Source organism: Narcine bancroftii, chromosome 5 (genome assembly GCF_036971445.1).
Source record: "Narcine bancroftii isolate sNarBan1 chromosome 5, sNarBan1.hap1, whole genome shotgun sequence".
NCBI classification, from domain to species: domain Eukaryota; kingdom Metazoa; phylum Chordata; class Chondrichthyes; order Torpediniformes; family Narcinidae; genus Narcine; species Narcine bancroftii.
This window is the reverse complement of record NC_091473.1, coordinates 108,667,403-108,692,790: the sequence shown is the minus strand read 5'-3', so window position 1 is coordinate 108,692,790 and position 25,388 is coordinate 108,667,403. Positions and strand designations below refer to the sequence as shown.

Here is a 25,388-nt window from a genome sequence, read left to right as displayed (position 1 = left end):
CAGGCCATAAAAATCCAAATATTAAGGACTTGGTAGTTAATCTTGGATTCTTGCGAAAATACCACAGTAAATTTGGATTTGGGTTTAGATTTTAAAAGCTTAAGGTCTGGGTTTGATAATACAGGTTTTGTGGATTTCTGGTTTTTGCATCCCTAGGCAACACCTTGTTTAGAACCATAGAACATTACACTACAAAAACAGACCTTACAGCCCTTCCAGTCTGTGTTGAACTATTTTTCTGCCTCAGTTTACTGACTGGCACCTGGTCCACAGCCCTCCATTTGATCTTCTTCCCTCCCTTGATTCTGCTGGCCCCTCCATTCCTTTCTTCAATTCCATTCACTAATTGATTCTTATCATCTTTACTTCTCCTCACCTCTAGTCAGCATATAAGGAGTATGGAAGACTCACTCCACTGGAATCCTTCACTTGTCTAAATGCTTGATGCACAGCCTCATCACAACAAACATCCAAGACATTGTGGTGTCATGGAGCAAAAAACAATCTGCAGGAAGAATCCAAGCTAAAATGTTGACCATTCTTTTTCTCCCACTGATGCTGCTTCACCTGCTGAGTTCCTCCAGTAGATAGATTTTTACCCCAGATCCAGCATCAGCATTCTCGCGCCTTCCTCCACTGTGGTAACATGCCTGTTGTTCGGGTTCGTGTGGGTCTCACAGGTTGAGAACCAGACCAAAGTGGAGGTTATTTCAGGGATGGAAATGGGACAACAGGGTTGATATGTTAGGCAAACCTCTAGACACACACACACAATGAACTGGTACATAAAATGATCAGGGAAAAATCACTACGATGCCCCACCCCCCCTCGACTCAGTGCAGGCACGGCTGTATGCTACAAGGGACACTAATTAAATGCTCCCAACCCTTTTAACAGTGCACATCTTACCAACAGTTTCTCTAGCAAACCTTCCACACTTCTAGGCCTGGAGTGAAGCAGGGTGGTCCCAAGCTGGCAAAGAGAGAGAACAAAGAGCACATGGAACCTTTATAGTGCTGGAGGGACAAGCTCACATTATTTACTGGGGACCAATAGCTCAGTGGCAGGAGGGTTAATCTAATTACAACAGACAATGGCCCAAGGCCAAGTACAGGTAAGATAGAGAGTGCAGTCCAGATAATTTACATGTGACCAACAGCGAGGTGTGCACTAATGGGTGGGTGGAACCAAACCTTGATTGACAGCTGGTGTGTCCTCCAACTAGGTCACATGGCAGCCACCACCATTCCCAATACAATGCCCTGTCCAAGTATTGGCACTTGTTAGATTATATTATCTTACATGGGAGCCACAATATTCTTCGCATCACTCACACCATGATAGATTCTGTTAACTATTGAATTGACCATTATCTGTGCAACTTCATAAACCTACCTACCCCCAAATCAGGAGAATTAACAGACACATTTTCACAAGTAGATCAATGTCAAGGCTTACAACAATCCAACAACGACAGAAGTTTTCAGACAGCTTCTCACAAACAACCACAAGACTACAGAGGCCACATAAATGCCTGTGATTCCCCTAGTCTTCCCATAGTTCGCACCTGAAAATAGACTCTTGGCTTCTCTCCCAAGAAGAATCAGAATTGGTTTGATGAGAATGACATGAGGATTGAGTAGCTTATCAATGCAACAAAAAAAAAGGATCCTGGTTTAGAAATTCTACCATAAAAAAACTGTTGTGAACAAAAGTCCAGCAAAAAAATCCATGACCTAAAAAACAGATTGTTAATGGAGAGTACAGAAGCCTCAGAAACCTGCTGATAGCTATGATCTGAACATCCAAGGCGAACCAGCAATGAGCTGAACTCAGAGATAGAGAGGCAGTCAACATTTATTGGAAAGACCACTTTGGAGACCTCCTCAACCACGATTCTGTGCTTGAGGCAGCTTTGCTGACACCATTGGCCAACATGAAGATGTGCCCATTGTACACAAGTGCTTGCACAGCAAAGTGATACAACCAGATTTTTGGTAGATATTGGTTGACACACATGGATTTTCAAAATGATGTCAAAGCAATCAGGGTCTTGGAGGAATCCAAACCAAAACGTTAACCATTATTTTCATTGTGGTAGCATGCCCTGTCCAAGTATTGGCACTTGTTAAACCAATTTAAACCAGTTCACCCAAGGCAGCAGCTCTGACAGTGCGCACTCTCTCCAAATTACACTGGAGGCTCAGGCCAGATGCTATGCTCAATTCTCAGAGATGGGAGTTGAAGTTAATACAGCCTTCTGAGAAGAACTTATAAAGTGAATTGTGGATAATAACAGAGAGATAAGAATTGTATTAATCCAAAGCTGCAGGAACAGAAATATTCTTCACCAGAACCCCTCCCCCATTAAAAAAAATACATGTACTGCAAATCAGTGCAATTGGCTCATCGAGATTGCCTGCTTCCCTGACTTACATAATACATTCATTATGCTCAGCAGCTTGGTATTTTGCAGAGCAAACCACTTCTTCAGCCAGAATTAATTTGAAAGATTAAAAACATAGATGAACTGGTTCCTTTTCTGTTGGTGATGTGGCGAACAAGACAGGAGAGTTGAGAGAAAATGTTCACCAAAGATTGTACAATTTTATTAGCAGGTTAAAATAGAGAAATCATGTTTTGTAAAGCCAGAAAATGTTTGAACATTTCACAAAAACAGAGGTTTGAAAATTGAATGATGCTGGAATTTGACTAAATTCTGTTCTGATGAAGCTTCACATTGTTAAAAACTGTTCAATTGCTTAGTTTGATAGTTGATCATGCATTCCATTGTCAATAAAATGAATTTCTGCCATGTTTTACAATAGAATAGATCTTGACACAATTCAAGCACTATCATTCTTTGTACCTGATGCTTGTTCAAGAATCTAATTAATTCAGAATAATTTTACGATGATGTTTTTTGCTTAAAATAGTTTCATCTTGCGCTGCCGCAGACAACTTGGTTTATTCTGCCACTGCTTCAACTGCTGGGGTAAAATATAATATATTATTTTAAAGCAATTATTCAACTGATAGAACAGTATTTCTAAAATGGAAAATTAACACTGCCTTACATCCTGGAATATTGACTTTGTTGTCAACCAAAACAGCAGCTTGGATTGAGTCCATTTTCAAATACAAATTCGCTGGATTTCTCTGTATTAATTTGGATCACAAAAAAACAAAAATTAGTTCTCAGAAATGGCTACTCATTTCCATTGTTCTATCTATAAAGATGAATTTCTGTATATAAAAATTTAGGCTCCAGTTTTGGATTAGAAATAGTTCTCAAATAGATTGAATGCTTACAGCAGTGTCAGATGAAAAAATATTATTGTAATGAAACCCAACTCCAAATTACCATATTTTTTAAAAAGATCAACATGCACTTGAAATATTTATGAATATGCTCATCTGTCCTCTTTTTCTGACATCAAGTTGATTTGTGCACGATCACCATTATTTTGCACCACACTGCTGACTGCCTGGCTTTCTGAGTAGATCCCACTTGGAACCAAAATATAAATGTAATAAGGTTAGGGTCAGGTACATTTTTCAATAAAATGTGTGTTTGTGTTAGGCTGCACCAGCATGACTTGCTTAATATTACCACCTGTGACTAGAATGTTTGAGATTGTTACAATTAGTATTGTGTCAGAATGGAAAAGTTTGATGGATTAAAAGAAAAGCAAGTCTGAATGCAGAATAATCTTTATTGAAACACACGTAAGGGGATTGCATCAGGGATAACATATGCAAGTATTCTCAATCACACAACATAGTGCAAGCAGACACATTGGTCTTAATACTACCAATACTAGCAACTGTTAATACAGACTTACCACTGCCAATATCTACAATATGCTATCCATCGCTCCTTGTCTAACATGGGCATGGCTCAGTTGCTATCTACAACTACAGTACAATGGTATACAACAGCCCCAATCCCTATGTAGTGCATACCTTACCATCAACCCCTCCAGCGTTGTCCACAGCAGAGCTTGCCTTAGGGCCAAAGAGCAAAAGAGAAAGAGCTACTGCATGTGGTGGACTTTATAGTGCAGTAAGCTGGAGGGTCTGGTGCAGGTAATCATTAGATGATTAAATGTGCCAATGGTTAGATGTGCACCAGTGGGTGGGCAGAATCCAACCTTGATTGGCAGATGATGCAACTTCTGACTGGGTTCCAGACAGAGAGGTAATGTGACTTTCCACAATCTGCATTCCGCCAGGTTCCAGATGAAGGGGCCACATGACCCTCCACAATCCACACTACAGTCAGGTACAGAAAAAAAGTGTCCTCAGGCCAGTTCAGATTGGATGGGTTGGGTTTAATTTTATAACCAAGCATACCTACAGTAGTGTCCTATTTTGATCAATTCTTTATTATCCAAGAAGCAATGTGTTTATGATTTTGATTTTACCACTGTTGCATGGTGCTGATGAGTTTGTCTACCTCCTGCATTGTGCACTGACTCAAATATTACATTATTTCATTGTCTGTTATCATATGCCAATGTACCGCCAATTTTAAAAGCACCATCAATAGAGACTGCCATCTAAAGGTACTTTAAGACATTGCCTTGTAGGATTTTATAATAAACGTAAAACGTTAAATTCCATGGCAATCACTTTTGTTCATGAAACCATTCTTTAAAGATCAGCTCTCACCATGCCAAGTACCAGAGATTCATAGCGGCACCAGGTGTTCAGTGTCACTGGATAATGAGATCATGAGGGCTGGGTTCCTTCCTCCATTCCAAATCTCGCCACATCCATAGTGGCACTTTCCTGATGCTAACATTCCTGGGATTTTGAGATGATAATCACAAACCAAATAGGGTTTGAAATTTGTGTTGGCCACAGAAATAGAGGTAATTCTAGTAAATGAAGCAAATGCTTGATTTTATGCATAGGAGTATAGGAGATGCATGACAGGATAGGTCCAAATCAGCATGGTTTTTTAAAGGATAGATACTGCCTGACCAACTTATTAGAGTTCTTTGAAGAAATCTCAAGTAGGATAGACAAAGGGGAGGCTATAGATATTGTATGTTTGGATTTTCAAAAGGCTTTCAATAAGGTGCCATATGTTAGGCTACTAAATAAGATAAGGGCCCATGGAATTATAAAGACAATATTAGACTGGATAAAAAATTGACTGATAGGCAGGCAGCAAAGGGTTGAAATTAAGGGAACCCATTCAGGAGGGCTGCCTGTAACAAGCAGTGTTCTGCAGGGGTCATTCTTGGGGCCGCTGCTGTTTATAATTTAATGATTTGGATTTTGGAATGAATGGTTTTATGGCCAAATTTGCAGATGACACCAAGATAGATGGTGGAGCAGGAAGTGTTGAAGAAACGGTAAAGTTACAGAAGGATATAGACTGGGAGACTTGGCAAAAAATATGGCAGATGAGATACAATATTGAGAAGTGTTCAGTTCTACATTTTGGCAGTGGAAATAAGCAGGCAGAGAACTATCTGGATGGGGAGAAAATTTAATTCTCAGAAGTGCAAAGTGACCTGAGTGTCCTCGTGCAGGGAAACCTAAAAGTTAATGACCAGATGGAACTGGTAGTGAAGAAAGCGAATGCTATGTTGGCATTTATTTCAAGAGGAATAGTGTATAAGAGTAAAGAGGTATTGTTAGGGCTCTGTGGGGTACTGGTGACACCTCATTTGGAGTACTGTGAGCAGTTTCGGTCCCCCTACCTTAGAAAGGATGTGATGTTATTGAAGAGGGTGCGGAGGAGATATACTAGGATGATTCCTGGAATGCAAGGGCTAATGTATGAGGAACGCTTGGCAGCTCTTGGATTGTATTCATTGGATTAGAGAAGAATGAGAGGGGATCTCATAGAGACATTTTGAATTTTGAAAGGTTTTGACAGGGTGGATGTAGATGTTTCCCTTGGTTGGTGAATCAAGGACAAGGGGTCACAGTTTTAAAATTATAAGTTATCCATTTAAAACAGAGATGAAGAAGAACTTGTTTAGTCAGAGGGTCGCGGATCTGTGGAATTCACTGCCGCGTACAGTGGTGGAGGCCAGATCATTGGGAGAATTTAAACAGGAAATTGATAAGTACCTTATTAGTAAAGGTATCAAGGGATATGGGTAAAAGGCCGGAAATTGGAACGAGGTGTGAGCATAGTTCAGTTTAGTGTAAAGTGATGGAACAAACTCCTAGTGGCCTGCTTCTATTTCTCTATCTTGTGATCTTGTAAATGAGAACAATATTTCCACAAGATGTTTCTTACAACAGCCATGGAATAATAATCTATCAACTGCTGGCATTCAATAATTCAGTCCCAGAGTTCCCTGAACATTGATATTACACATGGAATACAATAATTTTTATTTATAAGGTGGCTGCAGTTATTTATTGATCCCTTGCTTTATTTTTAATATGGCTTCAGATTTAAATCCATTCTTCGCTCTGTTATATTAGTTTGGTTGCATCTTGTTTACATGTGCTGATTCCTGATAATTATGGGGCAACAAGATTGCAAGATAGACTTCTCAAAACCCTCATAAAACTTGGACAATAAGGGATGAAAGTCTCATTGAATGTCATGGCAAAATCTTGCTCTCTTTCCTCTCTTTTTTTATAAAATTTTATTTATAGTTTTACAGACTCATATTGGCCAGGTGTTATAGGGGAACAATCCTCCCCTTTTACAGGTCATTGTTTGCCTAATCATCCCTTTTTCCTTCCCCCACCCCCCCCCCCCCACCTCATCCTTCACCCTCGTTCCTACTTCAACCCAGGTAAAAACATAAAAATCAATTATTAAAAAAAACAATACAAATTCATGAGGAAAACAAAAAGAAAAGAAAAAAAGGGGTGGGGGGAGCCAGCAGGACTTCCAAATTGTCTCCTCATTCTCAGTATTTCAGGGCTTGTGTGATCCTGTTATTCCTATTGAGAAAGGCCCTGTTCCTATGCTTCGAAGTGTCACAAGTATGGCTGCCACACCTCAACGAATGTGTCAAATCGTCCTCTTAAGTTATAAGTAATTTTCTCCAGAGGAACACACCTGTTCATCTCTGTGTTCCATCTTGCTGTGCTTAGCTGAGAGATTTCCAGGTAATCATTATGCATTTCCTGGCCACCGCCAAGGAGACCTTCACGAATTGAATTTGGTGTTTAGACAGTCTTGGACTCATATCCATAATATCCCCCAGCAATTTACGTATGATTCCTCCTTCGAATTAGAGTCTCCATACCACTACACAGTGGCAGGGCATATATGGACCAAATTTGTCCCTCAAAAAATATCTTAATTGAAGATAGCAGAAGAAGGTCTTGTTTGATAAGTCAAATTTGTTTTTTAATTGCTCAAATGGCATAAGCTTCTCCTTCTCATAACAATCCTCGATACACCTGATCCCTTTCTGGTACCAGGTATCTAGGATCTTGTTACCCATAGTCATAGGGATTAATTTGTTCTGGGTTAGGGGTGTTTTAGAGGACAACCCTACTTTTAACCCAATAATCAGGTTTATTTTTTGCCACGTTCAGATTATATGCTTTAGTATTGGTTTATCTGCTTTTTGTGGTATTAATTTGGTATCCCATATGTAAATAATTTCTCCTGCTATCTCCTCCCCTACCACGTGTAGACCAATTTTTGCCCAGAAGGGTAAACCGTCCCCCTCAAAGAATGAGGTGAGAAACCTCGCCTGGGCCGCCCAATAATATTTTTTTAAGTCCAGGAGCTTTGGTCCAAGGTCAATTTTTCCATGGAGACTCTAGCTACTTTACTCTTCCACAAGAATTGTCTGACACATGTGTTAAGTGTCTTGAAAAAACTCTGGGGCAGTGGTATGGGCAAAGATTGATTGAGGTATTGTAGCCTTGGCATCACATTCATTTTAATGTAGTTAATCCTGCCCACCAATGTTATAGGCAGGTGCATCCACCTGCTTAGGTCCTCCTCAAAATTTCCAAATAGGGGGAGATAATTCAATTTATATATCCATATTCCCAAATACTTCATTCCCTTTTGTAGCCACTTAAATTTACTCTCCCCTTGGTATTTGTCTTTTGTTAGTGGCATTATTTCACTCTTATCATTATTAATTTTATATCCCAAGATTTTCCTATAGTCCTCCAGTATAGTCCGCAAACTGGCCAATTACCCTACTGGCTCTGTCAAATAATCAAAACATCATCCACAAACAAATTAATTTTGTGTTCTTCCTGGCCCACTCTAAACCCTTTGATGCCTGGATCCTAGCGATTGGCTTCCAATAACTGTTCAATAGCCAATATGAATAGAGCAGGGGATAGCAAACAACCTTGTCTACTAGATCTGGTCAGTGGGAAGGCTGAAGATGTCTGTCCATTAGTGACAACTTTGGCCTTGGCTTTGTGGTACAATGCTTTAACCCAATTTATGAATGAATGTCTCAACCCAAATTTTTCCAGCTTTAACCAAAAAAATCTCACTCCAGTCTGTCAAAGGCTTTTTCAGCGTCGAGAGACATGGCTACACTTGGATCCACCCTTAACTGTACCAGGTGTATTATATTAAGTTGCGTACTTATATTTCTGCCAATTGTCTTTTCTGCACAAACTCCACTTGATCTGGATTTATTAATCTATTTACCAAAGCTTTAGCTATCATTTTATAATCTGTATTCAAAAGTGAGATTTGTCAATAAGAGGATGGTTTGAGTGGGTCCTTATCCTTTTTAAGAAATACTGTAATTATTTTCATCAAAAAAGACTCTGGGAGTGTATGGGACTCAACCGCCTGTTACACCACTTCTATAAATAGTGGCATTAACAGGTCCTTGAGTTCTAAATAAAACTCAGGAGGGAATCCATCCCCCACCAGAGACCTGTTAGTCTGCAGCAAGCTCAATGCTTTTACTATTTCTTCCGCTGAGAAGGGATTATCTAACCCTTCCCACTCCTCACATTCTAAATTTGACAATTCCAAGTTGGACAAGAATTCCTCCATTTTGTCCAAATCCCCCTTTGATTCAGATTTATATAATGCGTATGGAACTGCCTAAACAATTCATTTATTTCTTTTGGTTTATAAGAAATCCTGTCTGGCTCTGTTTGGTTTGCATTGATTGTTCTTGCAGTTTCCTCTGCCCTCAGCTGCCAGGACAGTACTTTGTGGGCTCATAGTACCTTTGCTTAATATTGCTTTTTCCATTTTGTATGTTTGTGAAGTATTATACTTAAGCTTTTTTTTATTAGTGTTCTGTACTTTCCCTCAGAGCCTGATCTTTGGTGGTCCTTTTCCAATTGAGTTATCTCCTGTTCTAATTCATTGATCTCTCTCATGTGCTCTCTTTTAATACTTCCAGCATATCCAATTATTTGTCCTCTCAGATAAGCCTTTAATATATCGCATAGCAGAAATTTATTGGCAGTAGGGGCATAGTTTGTTTCATAAAACATTTCTATTTGAGCTCTAACATAGCTGAAAAACTCTGTTATTTTCAATAGCAATGGGTTACGGCAACACCTATAAGCCATGGCTTGTTTATTTGTTGTGACAATAGTTAAGGTCAAAGGTGAATGATCTGATTAATAGCCTTGCCATATATTCAGTTTCTACAATTCTGCCCTTTAGCTGCCAAGGCAAGAAACAAGTCACTCTGATTGAAGAGTCATGCTGTTTCAAGTAGAAGGAGTAATCCCTCTCCCTCGGATGCCATTGTCTCCAAGCATCCAGCAGATTTAACTCTTTCATGAAGGCCAGGGTTGCTTTTGCCACCCTGGCTCTTTTTAATTTTTTGGCTGATTTGTCCATTACTGGATCCAGACAAAAATTAAAGTCCCCTCCAATTAACACATTTTCCCACCTTTCTGCCAATTGCATAAAGACATTTTGCATAATTTTTTCATTGTCAAAATTAGGGGTGTATGTATTCATGAGTTTCCAGGATACAGAATATATTTGACAGTGTATCATTACAAATCTACTTGCTGGGTCTATGACCGTGCTTTCAACCTTTACTGGGATGTTTTTCCCTATTAAAATAGCTACCCCTTGGCCTTGGAGCTAAAGGAGGGTGCTATCACCTGTCCCACTCAGGTTCTTTTAAGTTTTTAATGTTCACTATTCGAAAGGTGGGTCTCTTGCAAAAAGACCACATCCGCCTTCATTTTTTTAACATGTGCTAAGATTCGTTTCTTCTTCACCTCCCATTTAAGCCATTAACATTGAAGCTCAAAAATTTAATTATTTCATCCATTTCCCCAGCTCTTTTTCCTTTGATTGCTTCCCTTTATCTCTTTCACAAAATCCTTTTGCCCAGTCCATAGTGCTCTTCCTTTTGGTCCTGCTGACCATATATAAAATAAATCCTGGGAAATTAAGACAAGAGTAAAAAAAAACTCCAAATAGTTTTCTTACACCTTTCTCCCCCAAACTCAACCCTCCCTTTCTCCATGACACCAACTCTAAACCTCAGCGCCACTGCTTTTCTCATCTGGGGCGTGCCCATTGCACCCATCTTTGATGCTCACCACCTTCTTAGTCATTCCGGAGCTCACAATAAATTTTTTTTTCCTTTTGTTATGACATTTACTTTTGTTGAAACAAGTATAATAATTGCTTCAATTGTATTTATATTACATACTGTATACACGGTCTTTAGCCTAGAATCCTTTTTCTCCCTATCTCCTTTGAGGGTTTTTTGGGTGGGAGATAAAGTTTTAATGTATTTCAATGCCTAACCGGCCTCAGTAAAAGAAAATTCCTCCCTCCCATTGCCAGGAATATTTTCAGGGTTGCTGGATATAATAAAATTGACCCAATTCCCTTGTTTCTTAGGATTTTCCTAACCGGATCAAATTCTTTACATTTTTTAAGGAGCACCGTGGTGACATCTGCATAGAAGATGACTTTGTCCCTCTCTCTTGTTCCCAGAGCCACTGCCGTTAAGATTTCTTCCTTATCCTAGAATGTGGCCAATCTGATCAGGACAGATCAGGGTTTCTGTCCTGGATCTGATTTTGGAAGGGGAGAGCAACTAGCCTTTTCTATTTGGAGGGCCCCCCCACTATTCTCTCCCTCCCCAATATTTTTAGGATCCATTCCCTAAAGAATGCTATTAGATTCCTCCCTTCTATTTCCTCTTTCACCCCTACAATTTTTATGTTATTTCTTTTACTAAGATTCTCAAGAGTATCTAATCTATCCCATATTTTTCTTTCTCCCTTGTCCAGGTTTCCCTGTCATTTTCCAATCTCTCCATGTTACCTTCCATCCTTTCCACCCGCTCCTCTACTGTAGTCAACCTTGCTGATAATTCCTCCTTGGCTTTCCTAATTTCTCCAAGCTCCATTGACAAAAAACTTTTTTTATTCAGTTTTCTGAAGCCTCTATTACTGTTTCCATCATCACTTCAATGCTTTTCATTCAAGGCTCCAGTCCTTTTTCTCTCTGCTCCATTTTTTCCTCTTGTCTGTCTGCAAAGGCGAGCTGAACATTTCATCCACACTTCTTCCCATGTTACTACTGCCCGACACCATCATTGCTGGGTCGGAGTCCTCCTTGCCGCCGCTCTGCCCAGGATTTGTCCCTCTCTGCAGGTAAGGATAAGTCTGTGGTGCTATTTGCACCATTTCTTCCTCACTGTTCTTTTGGCGCTGAACCTTGAACACTTGCACCTCCCTTCATCCCTCCGTCGATCCCTGTGCTGGTGGTGTCCTAGGCCCTCTTCCCTCTGCATATGTGGGGCTCACCTAGCAGCACGGTCGTTGTTCCTTCTGTGGCAATGCCCATGCTTTCCTCTGGGCCTGCCCACTCACTTAGCTCTGCTTCCTCAAAACCTCTGGGGGATGATTTCAGCAGCCCATCCACCTGCAGAGCAGGTCGTGACTCCATCATCCTCTTCTCCTCCTCCGAGTGCTTCGAGCAGGCTCTGCCATTTTCACCACCACAGTGCCATCGCACAGAATCGTCGTGGGATTGTGAGGCAATAATTTCTTTACCATTTGTCTTCTCCTTCTTCCCAATCAATTTGGCAATTATTTAATTATTTCTGTACTTTTTTTTTTAATATTAGGGTCTTTTTGGCCATTTTAAAAACAAATTCACTTGGTTTTCCTTGGAGCGTCGTTTTACCACTCCTACTCCCTCTCTGACATCATGCAACCCATCACTTTCTTTCTTTTCCTTTCTCACCTGCCAGCTGATTAAATTGACTGACTGGTATGGAAAGAAGATTGTTGATGGTTCATGAAACCAGCAACATGCTAAAACTTTCAGACAATTAAGAGGAGTGAAAGTCAACAGCTAAGACTTTGAAGAGGGAGAGTAAGAGAAATTTCAAAAGAAACAATATAAAAAGATCAAAGCAAATTACTCACACTCCCTATCTCAAGATTCTACCAAAAACTGACAAGAACGCAAGAAAATAGGAGTCAAAGTAGACCACCAAACCCCTCAAGCTTGCCCTGCCATTCAATATGATAATTGCTTATTCATGCTGGCTTCAATTCTTCTGTGCCAGTTCCCCATAATCCTCATTCTTTTAAATATTTATCTATTCCATCTTAAGTATATCTATTGATTTGGTCTTCACCATTCTCAGCGCCAGAGAATTCCAGAAATTCAGTACCCTTAGAAAGAAGAATTATTATGTATCTCAGTTTTAAATAACCTATTTTGTAGCTTAGGCCCAAAACATTGTTTATGTATCTTTATCTTCACTACATAAGGAACACTGTGTGTCTTGATGAGTTTCTCCAGCATTTTTATGTATCTTTCTGCTGCAATAGCAGAGTTCTCTCAATGGCCAATCATTTCTATACCATGCTGAGATGTCTGTCCATGGCCTCACGCACTTGCCAAACCAAGGCCACCTGCAAATTGGGGGAGCAACATCTAATAACTCTCCAACCGAATGGCAGTAACATCAACTTCTCCAGTTTTCATTAGTCCCTTCCCCTCTCTCCCTCTCATCTTCATCCCTCTGTCTCCTTTCCTCCAGCTCTCCTCCTCCTTCCCTCTCCATTCAGAGAGTTATCCCCTCCCCCATAATTTCCCATCATTTTTTTTCTCTTGTGCTCTCCTAATCATATCCACCTATGATCTTTTGGCTGTGGGCCTATGCTCCTCCACCTGCCCCCCCCCCCCCCCCCACCATTTTATTTAGGCACCTGCCTATTTTTTGGTCATACTTTGACAAGGGACTCAGGCCCAAAACATTGGTTATGTGTCTTTTTCTTTGCTGCATGACTTGTACATTACAATCACAGCGTCTGCAGACTTTCTTATTTAAATCTCATTTTGTAGCAATGCTCCTACTAGTAAAACTATCTCAAAATCTATCCTGTCAAACCTCCTTTGGATTTTCAGTTTTCTTGTCTTGAGTACATACATGACATCACATACAACCCTGAGATTCTTTTTTTCTGAGGGCAAGGCAGCATTACCACTTATTGGTAGTGCAAAAAAAACTATACAGTATATTCATGTAAACAAATACAGAGAGAATAATAAATCAATAAAGTGTACAAGTAATAGTTTTTAAGTGAGTTCCTGATTGAGTTCGTTGATGAGGAGTCTGATGATGGAGGGGTAGCAGCTGTTCCTGAAACTGGTGGTGTGAGTCTTGTGGCACCTATATTTCTTTCCCGATGACAGCAGCGAGAACAGAGCGTGTGCTGGGTGCTGTGGATCCTTGATGATTGGTGCTGCTCTCCGACAGCAGCATTCCCTGTAAAGTTCTCAATAGTGGAGAGAGTTTTGCCTGTCATGTTCTGGGCAGTGTCCATTACCTTTTGGAGGGCTTTACACTCAGAAGTATTCGTGTCATGCCAAAACTCCGCAAACTCCTCAGGAAGTAGAAGTGCTGATGTGCTTTCTTCACGATGGCATTAGAGTGTTGGGTCCAGGAAAGATCCTCCAAGATAGTGACTCCCAACAACTTAAATTTGCTCACCCTCTCCACCTCTGATCCCCTAATAATCACTGGATCGTATACATCTGGCTTTCTCTTCCTGAAGTCAACAATCAGCTCCTAAGTTTTGATGACATTAAGTGCAAGGTTATTGTTGGTGCACTATTCAGCCAAGTTTTCAATCCCCCTCCTGTATGCTGACTTATCACCTTTCTTTGTACAACCCTCTACCATGGTATCGTCAGCAAATTTTTAGATGGTGTTATTGTCGGACTGAGCCACACAGTAGTAGTGTAAAGTGAGTAGAGTAGAGGGCTAAGAATGCTGCCCTGCAGTGCTTCAGTAATGATGGAGATTGTAGAGGAACAGCTCTTACCATTCCTCACTGATTGTGGTCTGGAGGCGAGGAGATCAAAAATCCAATTACACAGTGGATGTTGAGTCCCAGGCCTTGGAATTTGCTGATCAGTTTTGAGCAGATGATGGTGTTAAATGCCGAACTGTAGTCGATAAAGGGCATTCTGATGAACCCATCTTTATTCTCCAGGTGTTCCAAGGCTTTGTGAAAAGCCAGTGAGATGGCATCTGCCATAGACTTGCTGCTACGATAGGCAAACTGGAATGTATCTATGTCACCACACTGATAGAAGCTGATCTGCTTCAACACCAACCTTTCAAAATACTTCATCACTGTTGATGTAAGTGGTACTAGTCAATAGTCATTAAAGCAGGTTACTACACTGTACTTGAGTACTATGATTGGCACCTGTTTAAAATAGGTGGGTACCACGCCCGGCTGGAGTGAGATATTGAAGATATCTACGAATACATTGGTCAATACAGGATTTTAATTCTCAGCCAGGTACATTGGTCAATACAGGATTTTAATTCTCAGCCAGGTACAGATTCAGTCTCAGATACAGACAGGATGGGATCATCAGGGGACGTGGAGGTGCAGAGAGGTGGTTCTTCACTCTTACTGTCATGAAATCAGCGTAAAAGGCATTGAGTTCCTCTGGGAGCAAAGCTTTACCGTCTGCTACTTAACCGGATTTGGTTATGGAGCAGGTTATGGAATTTAAGGCCCTGCCACAGCTGTCGGGTGTCCCATGTTGTTTCCATTTTCATCCGGAATCTCCACTTTTCACAGGTCATACCTACTCCTTTATTTATCTGAATCTCCAGTCTTAAATGTCTGTGATCTAGCTCTCAGCAGGTTCCAGATTTCATTGTTCATCCAGGGTTTCTGGTTGGGAAAAAAATCCTAAACAGCTGTTTTGATAAATCCTGTGACAGCCCTTATGTAATCATTCAGATTCTCAGCTGAATCCTTGAACACTCCCCAATTCACTGACGCGAGGAAGTTCTGTAACTGTTCTCCAGCCTCCTGTGACCACCTTCTAGCTGTTCTGATCTCCGGAGTCTCTCTTTTTAGATTCTGTATATGAAGCCAGAAGGAGCACAGCCAGGTGATCCAACTTGCCAAAATGCAGTCTCGGGAAAGAACTGTTGGCCTTCCTTATATTGGTGTAGCAGTGATGGAGTGTGTTGGTACCTCTGGTACAGCAGATTACATGCTGCTGGTAGTTGGACGGGGTTTTCTTGACACAAGCTTGGTTAAGGTCGCTGACTAAGATTTGTAGTGCGTCGGGCTGGGCCGTCTCTTGTTTATTGAGATCATGCAGCTCCGAAAGTGCCTGTTTGAAATTGGCATCAGGAGGATTTAAATCCAGAGAGAATCACTGATGAGAACTCTCGGGGTAGATAAAAAGGTTTTAATCCAATTCAAAGTGGTTCATCGTGTTCACATTTCCAAAGATAAATTGGCTAATGTTTTTCTAATATTAACCCTATTTGTGACAGATGCAAATCTGAAATTGCTACATTGACACATATGTTTTGGCCTTGTTTATCCTTAGAAAACTATAGGAAATAAATTTTTAATATCTTTTCAACTATACTCTAGGTGGAGCTATGACCCAACTCAGCAACTGCTCTTTTCGGGGTTACTGACTCAAACGTAGGGAGTTTTTCTGTTCCTGTGCAACAGGTTGTGGTCTTCTCTACATTTTTGGCTAGAAGAGCTATCCTATTCAAATGGAAAGACTCTAAACCTCCAACAGTGTTTCATTGGTTTTCTCAAATTATGTTTTGTTTACATTTAGAAAAAATTAGATATCATCGGTGAAATTTGAAGATACATGGTTGCCTTTTACGTCTTATTTTCATATGATGTAAATGTTTCTTTGATTAGATGTATTTACTCTTCCAGATGAGGTATAGTCTTACTTTTGGTTTTTTTTTAAATTTACAGTAGGAACCAATACTACAAAATATATGCAACCCTTGGGATAAGCTGCTCACCTTTTTTTTGTTAGTTTTTTTATTATTAGAGTAAGTTAGGTGCTTTTTTATATACAATACTTTTTCTTTCATTTTCACCCATTGTAGTGGCAGGAGGATCAAGTTTATACTGTTTAAAGTTTTATATTACTATATACATATGTGATACTGTATTTTCAGTTTCATTCCCATTTCTTTGTTGTATTGTATTTCCTATAAAAACCAATAAAAAAGATTGAAAAAGAAAGAAGGGTCTACATTTAATCGAGATTTTCTCCAAGACAATGGAGCAGGATGTAGACATAATGCCAATGTCTGTGCACCACCCAGTATCCTCCTCATTGCTCATCAACACAGGTGCACGCCAAAGATGTGAACTTAGCCCACTAGTCTACCTGCTGTACACCCATGACTGTGTGGCCAGGCACAATTCCAATTCCATTTACAAGTTTGCCGATGACACCACAGTTATCGACAGATTCACGAACGGCTATGAGGAAGTGTAAAGGAGGGAGATACATCAGCTATAATATGTATGTTTGCTCTATGATATTCTTTGCAAAACACTGAATTTCATGACTTGTTCGTGAAAATAAATCCTGATTCTGATCCAGTCTATGAATGGAGAAACCATCTTATATGTTTGAATAAAGTCATCCTGTATTCTAAACTCCATGGAATACAAATCCAAATGATCTAGCCTCTTGTGGCAAACTGCACCACTCTCAAACTGGTGCCCGTTGTTGCAGGCCCCCACAGGATCAGGAGTTCCCAGTGGCTGGGGGGCCCAACGAACTGTGGGAGGCGCATGACATCAGAGGTTGGGTGATTGTGATAGTACACCAACTGTAATTATTTAAACTCCTGCGAAATTCCATTAAACAGTTTTGTCGGTTCTGTGCTTTATTCATTGCACCACTGTGCTACACTCTTGATTACACAAAACACTGATCCCAGAAATTAGCCATGAATCTCTTTTCGATTGCCTCCATTGTTATTAAATCTTTTTGTTAGGCTACAACTATGTACAATACTTCAGATGTGGCTCCACTAATCCCCTGTACAATCTATTCCAACTCTAATATTTATTCCAACTCTGACAAAACACCCCTATTCTTAAACTCCAACCCTTTTGTAATTGCTGTCTGGCTTCTTAGCTGTTTGTTTGATCTGCTAGGTTACATTTGTGATTCATGTCCTAGAACACCTAGTTCCCTCTGAACACTTATTTTCAGACTTGCCCTGTTGAGATAATTATCTGCCTTTGAAATGCATTGCCAGGGATGGTGGTGGAGGCTAGAAAAAGAGACTCTTCAAGCACATGGATAAAAGAAAAACTAGAGGGTTATGAAGTAGGGAAAGTTTTGTTATTTTGGATAGATATATACAACTCAGGATGACATTGTGGGCAGAAGGACCTGTACTGTGCTGCAATGCTCTTGTTATTTTTGATTCCTCTTTCTGAAGTACATGCTCCTGCATTTCACCCAGTCACTTATTCTATTTATATTCAGACTGCAGAATCAAAATATTCCCATCGCAATATGCTCAATATGCATAATGGGCAAACTTCTGGATGGCAGAATGTGGGGTCCCGCAGGGATCGGTGTTGGGTCCTCAGTTGTTTATTATTTATGTAAATGATTTGGATGAGGGGATTAATAACTACATATGCAAATTCGCAGATGACACTAAACTGGGTGGTAGTGTGAAGTGCGAGGAGGATGTCAGGAAATTGCATGGGGACTTGGTCAGTTTAGGGGAGTGGGCAGAGAAATGGCAGATGAAGTTTAATGTGAGTAAATGTGAGGTTACCATCTTGGAGGCAGAAACAAAAGAGCAGAGTATTATTTAAATGGAGTTAAGCTAGGGAGTGGGGTAATGCAAAGGGATCTAGGTGTACTTGTTCACCAGTCATTGAAAACTAGCATGCAGGTTCAGCAAGCGGTGAAGAAGGTGAATGGTATGTTCACTTTCATAAAGAGGAGATTGGAGTATAGGAGTAGAGAAGCCCTCTTGCAGTTGTACAGGACCCTGGTGAGACCACACTTGGAGTATTGCGTCCAGTTCTGGTCCCCTTATTTAAGAAAGGACATACTTGCTATAGAGGGAGTGCAGCGCAGATTTACAAGGTTAGTTCCCAGAATGGCAGGAGTGTCATACGCAAATAGGTTAGAAAGACTGGGCTTATATGCGATGGAGATTAGAAGGATGAGGGGAGACATGATTGAGGTATTTAAGTTTATCAACGATCTTGACAGGGTGAAATCAGAGCACATGTTCCTAATGATGGGAGAGGCTAGGACTAGAGGGCATAGTTTAAGAATACAGGGAAGGCCATTTAAGAAAGAAATGAGGAGAAAATTTTTTACCCAGAGAGTTGTGGATCTGTGGAATGCACTGTCGCAGAGGGTAGTGGGGACGGATTCGTTGGCTAGATTTAAGAGAGAGTTGGATAAGGCTCTTGTGGGCAGGGGAGTTAAGGGTTATGGGGATAAGGCTGGGATTGGTTATTGAAAGGGAATGATCAGCCATGATCCGTTAAATGGCAGTGCTGGCTTGACGGGCAAATTGGCCTACTCCTGCGCCTATTGTCTATTGTCTAAACTTGGAAACTTTACTTTTCCCTCCTTCCTACATGGATTTAAAATAAACAGTAAACAAATGAGGGCCAGCGACCTATCCCTGGGGTCATGTACTATTTACATCGCTCCAGCATGAAAAGGACCGATTAATTCCAATTCTTTGTTTTTAACTGGGAGCCAGTTTTCAATGCATGCTTACACACTTCTTCCAATATTTGGGGTCTTAATTTAAGCACCATCTTATATTTGGCACTTTTCCAAATATCTTTTGGAAATCAAAATAAAGGCAAACCCCTCTATACTTCAATCAACTTGCAATTCAGTTACCGCGATTTGGAAAACTGTGACCATTTCCTATTTTATGGTATAATTATTCAGTTACCACGAGATCATTCTGGAAATGTCTGGAAAACTTGAGTTACAAGTAGATAGTGTGAATGGCCCAAAGTAAAATATGTACAAATGGAGTCAGACTCAGTGTGTGGCCCTCTATTAAATATGGATAAAAATATATGGAAAAGAATCTGACAGTGATATTAAAAAGAAAAGAAAAACAATTAGAAGAAAAACTTGAAGTTATTTAATGACATAAAGATGGTGCCAGCATCCAAATTACTTGAAACAAAAGTCCATTAAAAATTGAAATGGAACAGCTACTTCATCTTTGGATTGAAGATTGTAACCAAGAGCGAATATCACTTGTACAAAAGACATTCAAACCAAAGCTTTAAACAATTTTTCAATGCTTAGAAAAAATAAATTTCATGGGGATATGAAAACTTTGGCTGCAAGTTTAGGTTGGTTAAACATGGAACAGGATTACACAACGTAAGAATTACAGGGGAAGCTGCTAGCGCCTGATAAAAATTCTGCTGTAAAATTTCCAGAAATTTTTCAAAAAGGATTTGAACTTGTTGAAGCCGCCAAGGATTTTTATCTAAATGCCAATCCTAACAAGGAAAAGAGCATGGACGTTCGCAGCAATTTAGAAAAAGCAATTATTAGCTATAGGGAATTGTAGAATGAGAAAAATAATCAAAATCTGTGCTGTCAACTTTGGACAAATATTTTTCTAAGAAATACTTTAGTTATGATGTAATTATGAAATAAATGAAAAATATCATAATTATTTCTATTAACCATAACAGTTTTGGTATTATATGCAGCTAAAAGTTGTTTTTAAAATACATTTTTATGTTTTGATGGATGATCTGAAAGAACAGGGATTCATTGTAATACTCCCATTGATTCTATTAATCGCTTAATGTGAATTTGTCTTATGCGAGTAAAAATTTGGTCGAATTAATCAATGTAAAGCAGGGTACAGGTTCCTCTCTTTCATTTCTCCCTGCCACAGTCTCAAAGAATTTGACCAAATTTGTCAGTCTTTACCTTTCATAAATCCATAAATACTGTGTTGAAGGGCTCAAGCCTGAAATGTTGGTTATGTATCTTTGCTACATAAAGGACACTGTTTGACTTGCTGAGCTTCTCCAGCATTGTGTGTGATTGATGATTTACTTTCATAAATCCATATTAACTAGATTTGATTATTTTCAGCTTTCCTAAATGATTAGTTATTTCCTTTTTGAGTATGACTCCAGCATTTTGCTAACAATAGATGCTAACCTGCCTAGTGTCTTGCACCCTTTTTGAAATTCCCCCTGCCTATTTTATTTCAAAGCCCTGTCTGCCACCATATTTATGAAATTTGCCGAGATACAGCAAGATTCAGATGGAGCCCATCCAAAGAGAAGCACTCCCTCCCTCTCCAATACAAGTGCCAATGTACATTTCTACTACATCATGCTTTATGCCACACATTTACCTCTACTTTACTTACTTAATTTTTGCCAATTCATGTGGCTCAAGTTATAAACCAGAGATTACATCACCACTTCAATTTTGCTCTAAACTCCTCCCAATCCCTCAAGCAGAACCTGTTTCCACACCCATTGTCAATAGTCCCAACATGGACCACAACTGCAACCTCCCCTCTCTCTCTCTCTCTCTCTCTCTCTCTCAAGTTCTTCTCTAGCCTAGAATACATGTCTATAACCCAAGAACCAGATTCTTTAGGACTCTGTTTTTGCTGCAGAAAATAGTGTCTATTCCCCTAACTATGTTTACCGTATTTCTCTATTCTCTACCCACTTAAATTGCTCCTTATATTACAATGCTAAGGACGATTTACACATCCTCATCCATACAGAAAGCAAGAGCCTTATGCTTTTTGGATAAGTGCAAGGGGCATAGTGGGAAGCACGGTCAGCTTAGTGGTTAGCGCAAGGCTGTTACAGCGCCAGTGATCGGGGCTGGGGTTCAAATTACACGCTGTCTTAAGGAGTTTGCATGTTCTCCCTATGTTTGCATGGATTTTCCCCGGAGGCTCTGATTTCCTCCCAATATTCGAAATGTTCCAGGTCAGTGGTTCTCAAAACTTTTTCTTTCCAGTCACATACCACTTTAAGTATTCCCTATGCCATAGATTCTGTGATTAGTCAGGGATTTCTTAAGGTGGTATGTGGAAGTTTGAAAACCACTGTTTTAATCATACCTAATTGACTTGTTATTTGCACAGTTTCATAAATCCAAAGGAAATGGGCCAATGACAATTTCTCTCAAGCAAAATACTTCAGTAATAATTGGGTCTAGAGCAGTGATTCTCAACCCTCCCTTCCCACTCACATACCACCTTAAGCAACTCCAGACTAATTACAGAGCATTTATGGCATAAGGAATACTTAAAGTGGTATGTGAGTGGAAAGAAAAAGATTGAGAACCACTGTTCCAAGGATTGTTGATCAATTATGTATAATTGGGTGGCACAGGCTCGAGGCCTGAAAGAGCCTGTTACTGTGCTGTATGTCTACATTTAAAGGGCTGAGGCATGAATGGAACTATTCTCTAGATATCTCTATTTGCCCCTTCTCCAATCACACCATCCTGACACTTGACCATTTGCCAGTTAGTGATACTTAAGTTAAGAAGTAGCCAACAGAATTTTCCATACAAATGTAACGAGAAAAATGTGGCAAAATATTAATCTATTTTTGTCATAATTAAAGAATTACCATATACAATTCATAAAATGCTTCTCCCATGGCTTTTCGTACATGTTCTTCCACAACTGGAAATGAATGAATCAGGTTCTGAAAATGAGATGTATAGTTTTTAATTATTATGCAAACATAATGATTATTAATAATTATTTTTTAAACCATGTGATGGAAGCACAGCTCTCCCATGCTTCTATTGGAGGACCTTGCATTAATTTTTCATTATAATCTTTAATTATAAAATGTTTCCAATTATGAATTTCAGTTTGCTTGATTCACTTTGTTCTTTCTGTTTATCCATGAAATTTAATTGGTTGCAGTTGTTTCATGAGTTCACCAATTTGAAATTCTTCATGTGTTTAGAAGTTAGAATGAACTGTATAACTGGGAAAGGGGAGGGACAAAAGTTATTCTGATGAGGAATTTCAAATAATTAATCTGCCATTTTAAATTCCAACATGTTTAAGATTCCAAGATTACAGGAATTAGAAGGTATAGGCCAGTGGTTCTCAACCTTTTTTTTTTCCACTCACATACTACCTTTAAGTAACCCCTTACTAACCACAGAGCACCTATGGCATCCTATGCCATAAATGGTTTGTGGATAGTAAGAGCTTTCTTAAGATGGTATGAGAGTGGGGGAAAAAGGTTGAGAGCCACTGGTATAGTCATTCAGCAACTAGCTTCTGCTCTAGCATTCAATAAGATTATGGCTGACCTTTTACCTCAGTACCTTTTTCATGAATCGCCAAATATTCCTCAATTTTTCAAATATCTAAAAATTGAGGTTTATAGATTCTTCACACATGTGAAATTCAAATGTATTATTATAATCTGTAAATACATCACATTCTTTACATGTACCATTCAGTGGTGACCATGCCACAACATATTCAATCTGAACTCATGACTTGTTGAATGTTGGAATGGTGCTCCTATTTACTGATTTCCAAATCTCGATTTTTTTTGTTGTCCTTGCTGTCAATTCCTGTAGATGTGTTGTGTGTGGAGGAAACATGGCCTTCCTGCTTGTCTGGAATATGTCATGTGCCCTCCCTTCTGAAACTTATTTGGAAGACATATCACCTGTCAGTCAAAGTTGGATTCCAGCCACCCATTAGTACACACCTTGCTGTTGGCTTGTTTAAATTACCTATGGTCATTATTGGCCAGGTGCCCAGATCAGAACTGTATAAAACATCAATCCATAGCACATTTCATTCTCTCTGCCTCGTGGACCAAGCCCCGGACATCAGTCCATGCCAGGTCACTGCTCTGGACATCACTGGAAGTGTCGCGGGTAAGGTGTGCACTACACTGAAGCTGATGAAATGGTGCAGCCGAGGTAGGTAAACTGGTTGACCGTTTTGAGTTCTATGTGCCCGATGGAGATGTGGGGGAGCTGGTAGTCATGGTGGGGAGCTGGCTGATGGAAGACCTCAGTTTTCTTCAGGCTGACTTCCAGGCCAAACATTTTGGCTGTTTCCGCAAAACAGGACGTCATGCGCTGGAGAGATGGCTCTGAATGGGCAACTAACACGGCATTGTCTGCAAAGAGTAGTTCACGGACAAGTTGCTCTTGTGTCTTGGTGTGAGCTTGCAGGTGCCTCAGATTGAAGAGACTGCCATCCGTGCGGTACCGGATGTAAACAGCGTCTACATTGTTGAGGTCTTTCATGGCTTGTTTCAGCATCATGCTGAAGAAGATAGTAAAGAGGGTTAGTGCGAGGACGCAGCCTTGCTTCACGCCGTTATCAATGGAGAAGGGTTCGGAGAGCTCATTGCTGTATCTGACCCGACCTTGTTGGTTTTCATGCAGTTGGAATGGCTGCATCATTTCATCTGATGCAATGATCGACAAAGAGATAGACAACAGACTCGCCAAGGCAAATAGCGCCTTTGAAAGACTACACAAAGGAGTCTGGAAAAACAACCACCTGAAGAAACACACAAAGATCAGCGTGTACAGAGTTGTTGTCATACCCATGCTCCTGTTTGGCTCCGAATCATTGGTCCTCTACCGGCATCACCTATGGCTCCTAGAATGCTTCCATCAGCACTGTCTCCGCTCCATCCTCAACATTCATTGGAGTGACTTCATCACCAACATCGAAGTACTCGAGCTGGCAGAGTCTGCAAGCATCGAATCCACGCTGCTGAAGACCCAAATGCATTGGGTGGGTCACATCTCCAGAATGGAGGACCATCGCCTTCCCAAGATCGTGTTATATGGCAGGCTCTCCACTGGCCACTGAGACAGAGGTGCACCAAAGAAGAGGTACAAGGACTGCTTAAAGAAATCTCTTGGTGCCTGCCACATTGACCACTGCCAGTGGGCTGATCTCGCCTCCAACCGTGCATCTTGGCGCCTCACAGTTCGGCGGGCAGCAACCTCCTTTGAAGAAGACCGCAGAGCTCATCTCACTGACAAAAGACAAAGGAGGAAAAACCCAACACTCAATCCTAATCAACCAATTTTCCCTTGCAAACGCTGCAACTGTGCCTGCCTGTCCTGCATCGGACTTGTCAGTCACCAACGAGCCTGCAGCAGACGTGGACATACCCCTCCATAAATCTTCGTCCGCGAAGCCAAGCCAAAGAAGAAAAGAAACACTGAAGCTGAGCCGTAGTATTGCAATGAATCAAAACTTGCAGCGAGCCACAACACCGTTGATACAGGGAACCAGATGTGTGTAAGAGTTCCTGTTTGTAATGTGTGTAATCAAGTGTGTGATTGAGTCGAGTCTTGGTTCACTATTGTCAGAATCCAACCTAGGTCCGAGGTGAATGTATCGTTGCTTAAGTGAAATAGTAATCATGTACCATTTAACGTTCTCCCCTGTTTGTATCCCGTGTGTTAATTAAAATTATGTGTGATTGTAACATTTGTGATCAGACTCATCTCTCTGTGAACCCACCGAACCTGATACTCTCCCCAACATGACAAGGTGGTACTGCGTGAATACAAGCAGACTTCAGATTCCACAATTTTTCAAATGCAAGGTGAAAGAGCACTGTGCAACAATATTACATATTTTTACCAAGAATGAATATAATTCTATTCAATTACTGGAACGTGGGTTCACCTCCACAGTAATCCTCCACTGATTTCACAAAGATGGCAGTTATCATTGCCCAGCATAAGACTGGTTTCTCTCGATTTTCCAATAACTAACCATTCGGTCAAAAGCACAGGCTTGAAAATAAACTAATAAATGCTTACTTCCAATGCCAAGCAAGCTTGCTTTTGGCTGTCAGCATGTTCCAAGTTCCCCATGGCAATCATGAGGTGATGTACCACTCTGAGCTGCAACAGTTCCTCAGCTATCTCATTTGATTCCTTAGTGATTATACTGTGAAAAGCAAAAGGGAAATAACAGAAAAATCAATCACAAACTCTGGCAATACAATCAATTAAAAAAGGTACTTGTCCAGATGCCAATCCTGGGAAATAGTATACATCAATGACTGAAATCATGCAAGCTGAATAACAGTCAGAGCTACACAGACAATGC

General features: G+C 40.3%; 1 protein-coding gene across 2 annotated transcripts in view; it reads right to left on the bottom strand.

Annotated features, from left to right (window-relative positions):
• Positions 1-2,587: 2,587 nt before the first annotated feature.
• LOC138763851 (armadillo-like helical domain containing protein 1) overlaps positions 2,588-25,388 on the bottom strand; it is a 50,790-nt gene continuing 27,989 nt past the window's right edge. Inside the window, exons 9-12 of one of the 2 annotated variants that reach the window (XM_069938706.1) lie at positions 25,097-25,226; positions 21,889-21,966; positions 3,078-3,159; positions 2,588-2,990 (exon numbers count right to left, since the gene is read on the bottom strand). In XM_069938706.1, coding sequence (XP_069794807.1) covers positions 2,968-2,990; positions 3,078-3,159; positions 21,889-21,966; positions 25,097-25,226 — 313 coding nt within the window. In that variant the 3' untranslated portion in view covers positions 2,588-2,967. The remainder of the gene's footprint in view (positions 2,991-3,077; positions 3,160-21,888; positions 21,967-25,096; positions 25,227-25,388) is intronic. The other variant, XM_069938708.1, reaches the window with a different exon arrangement.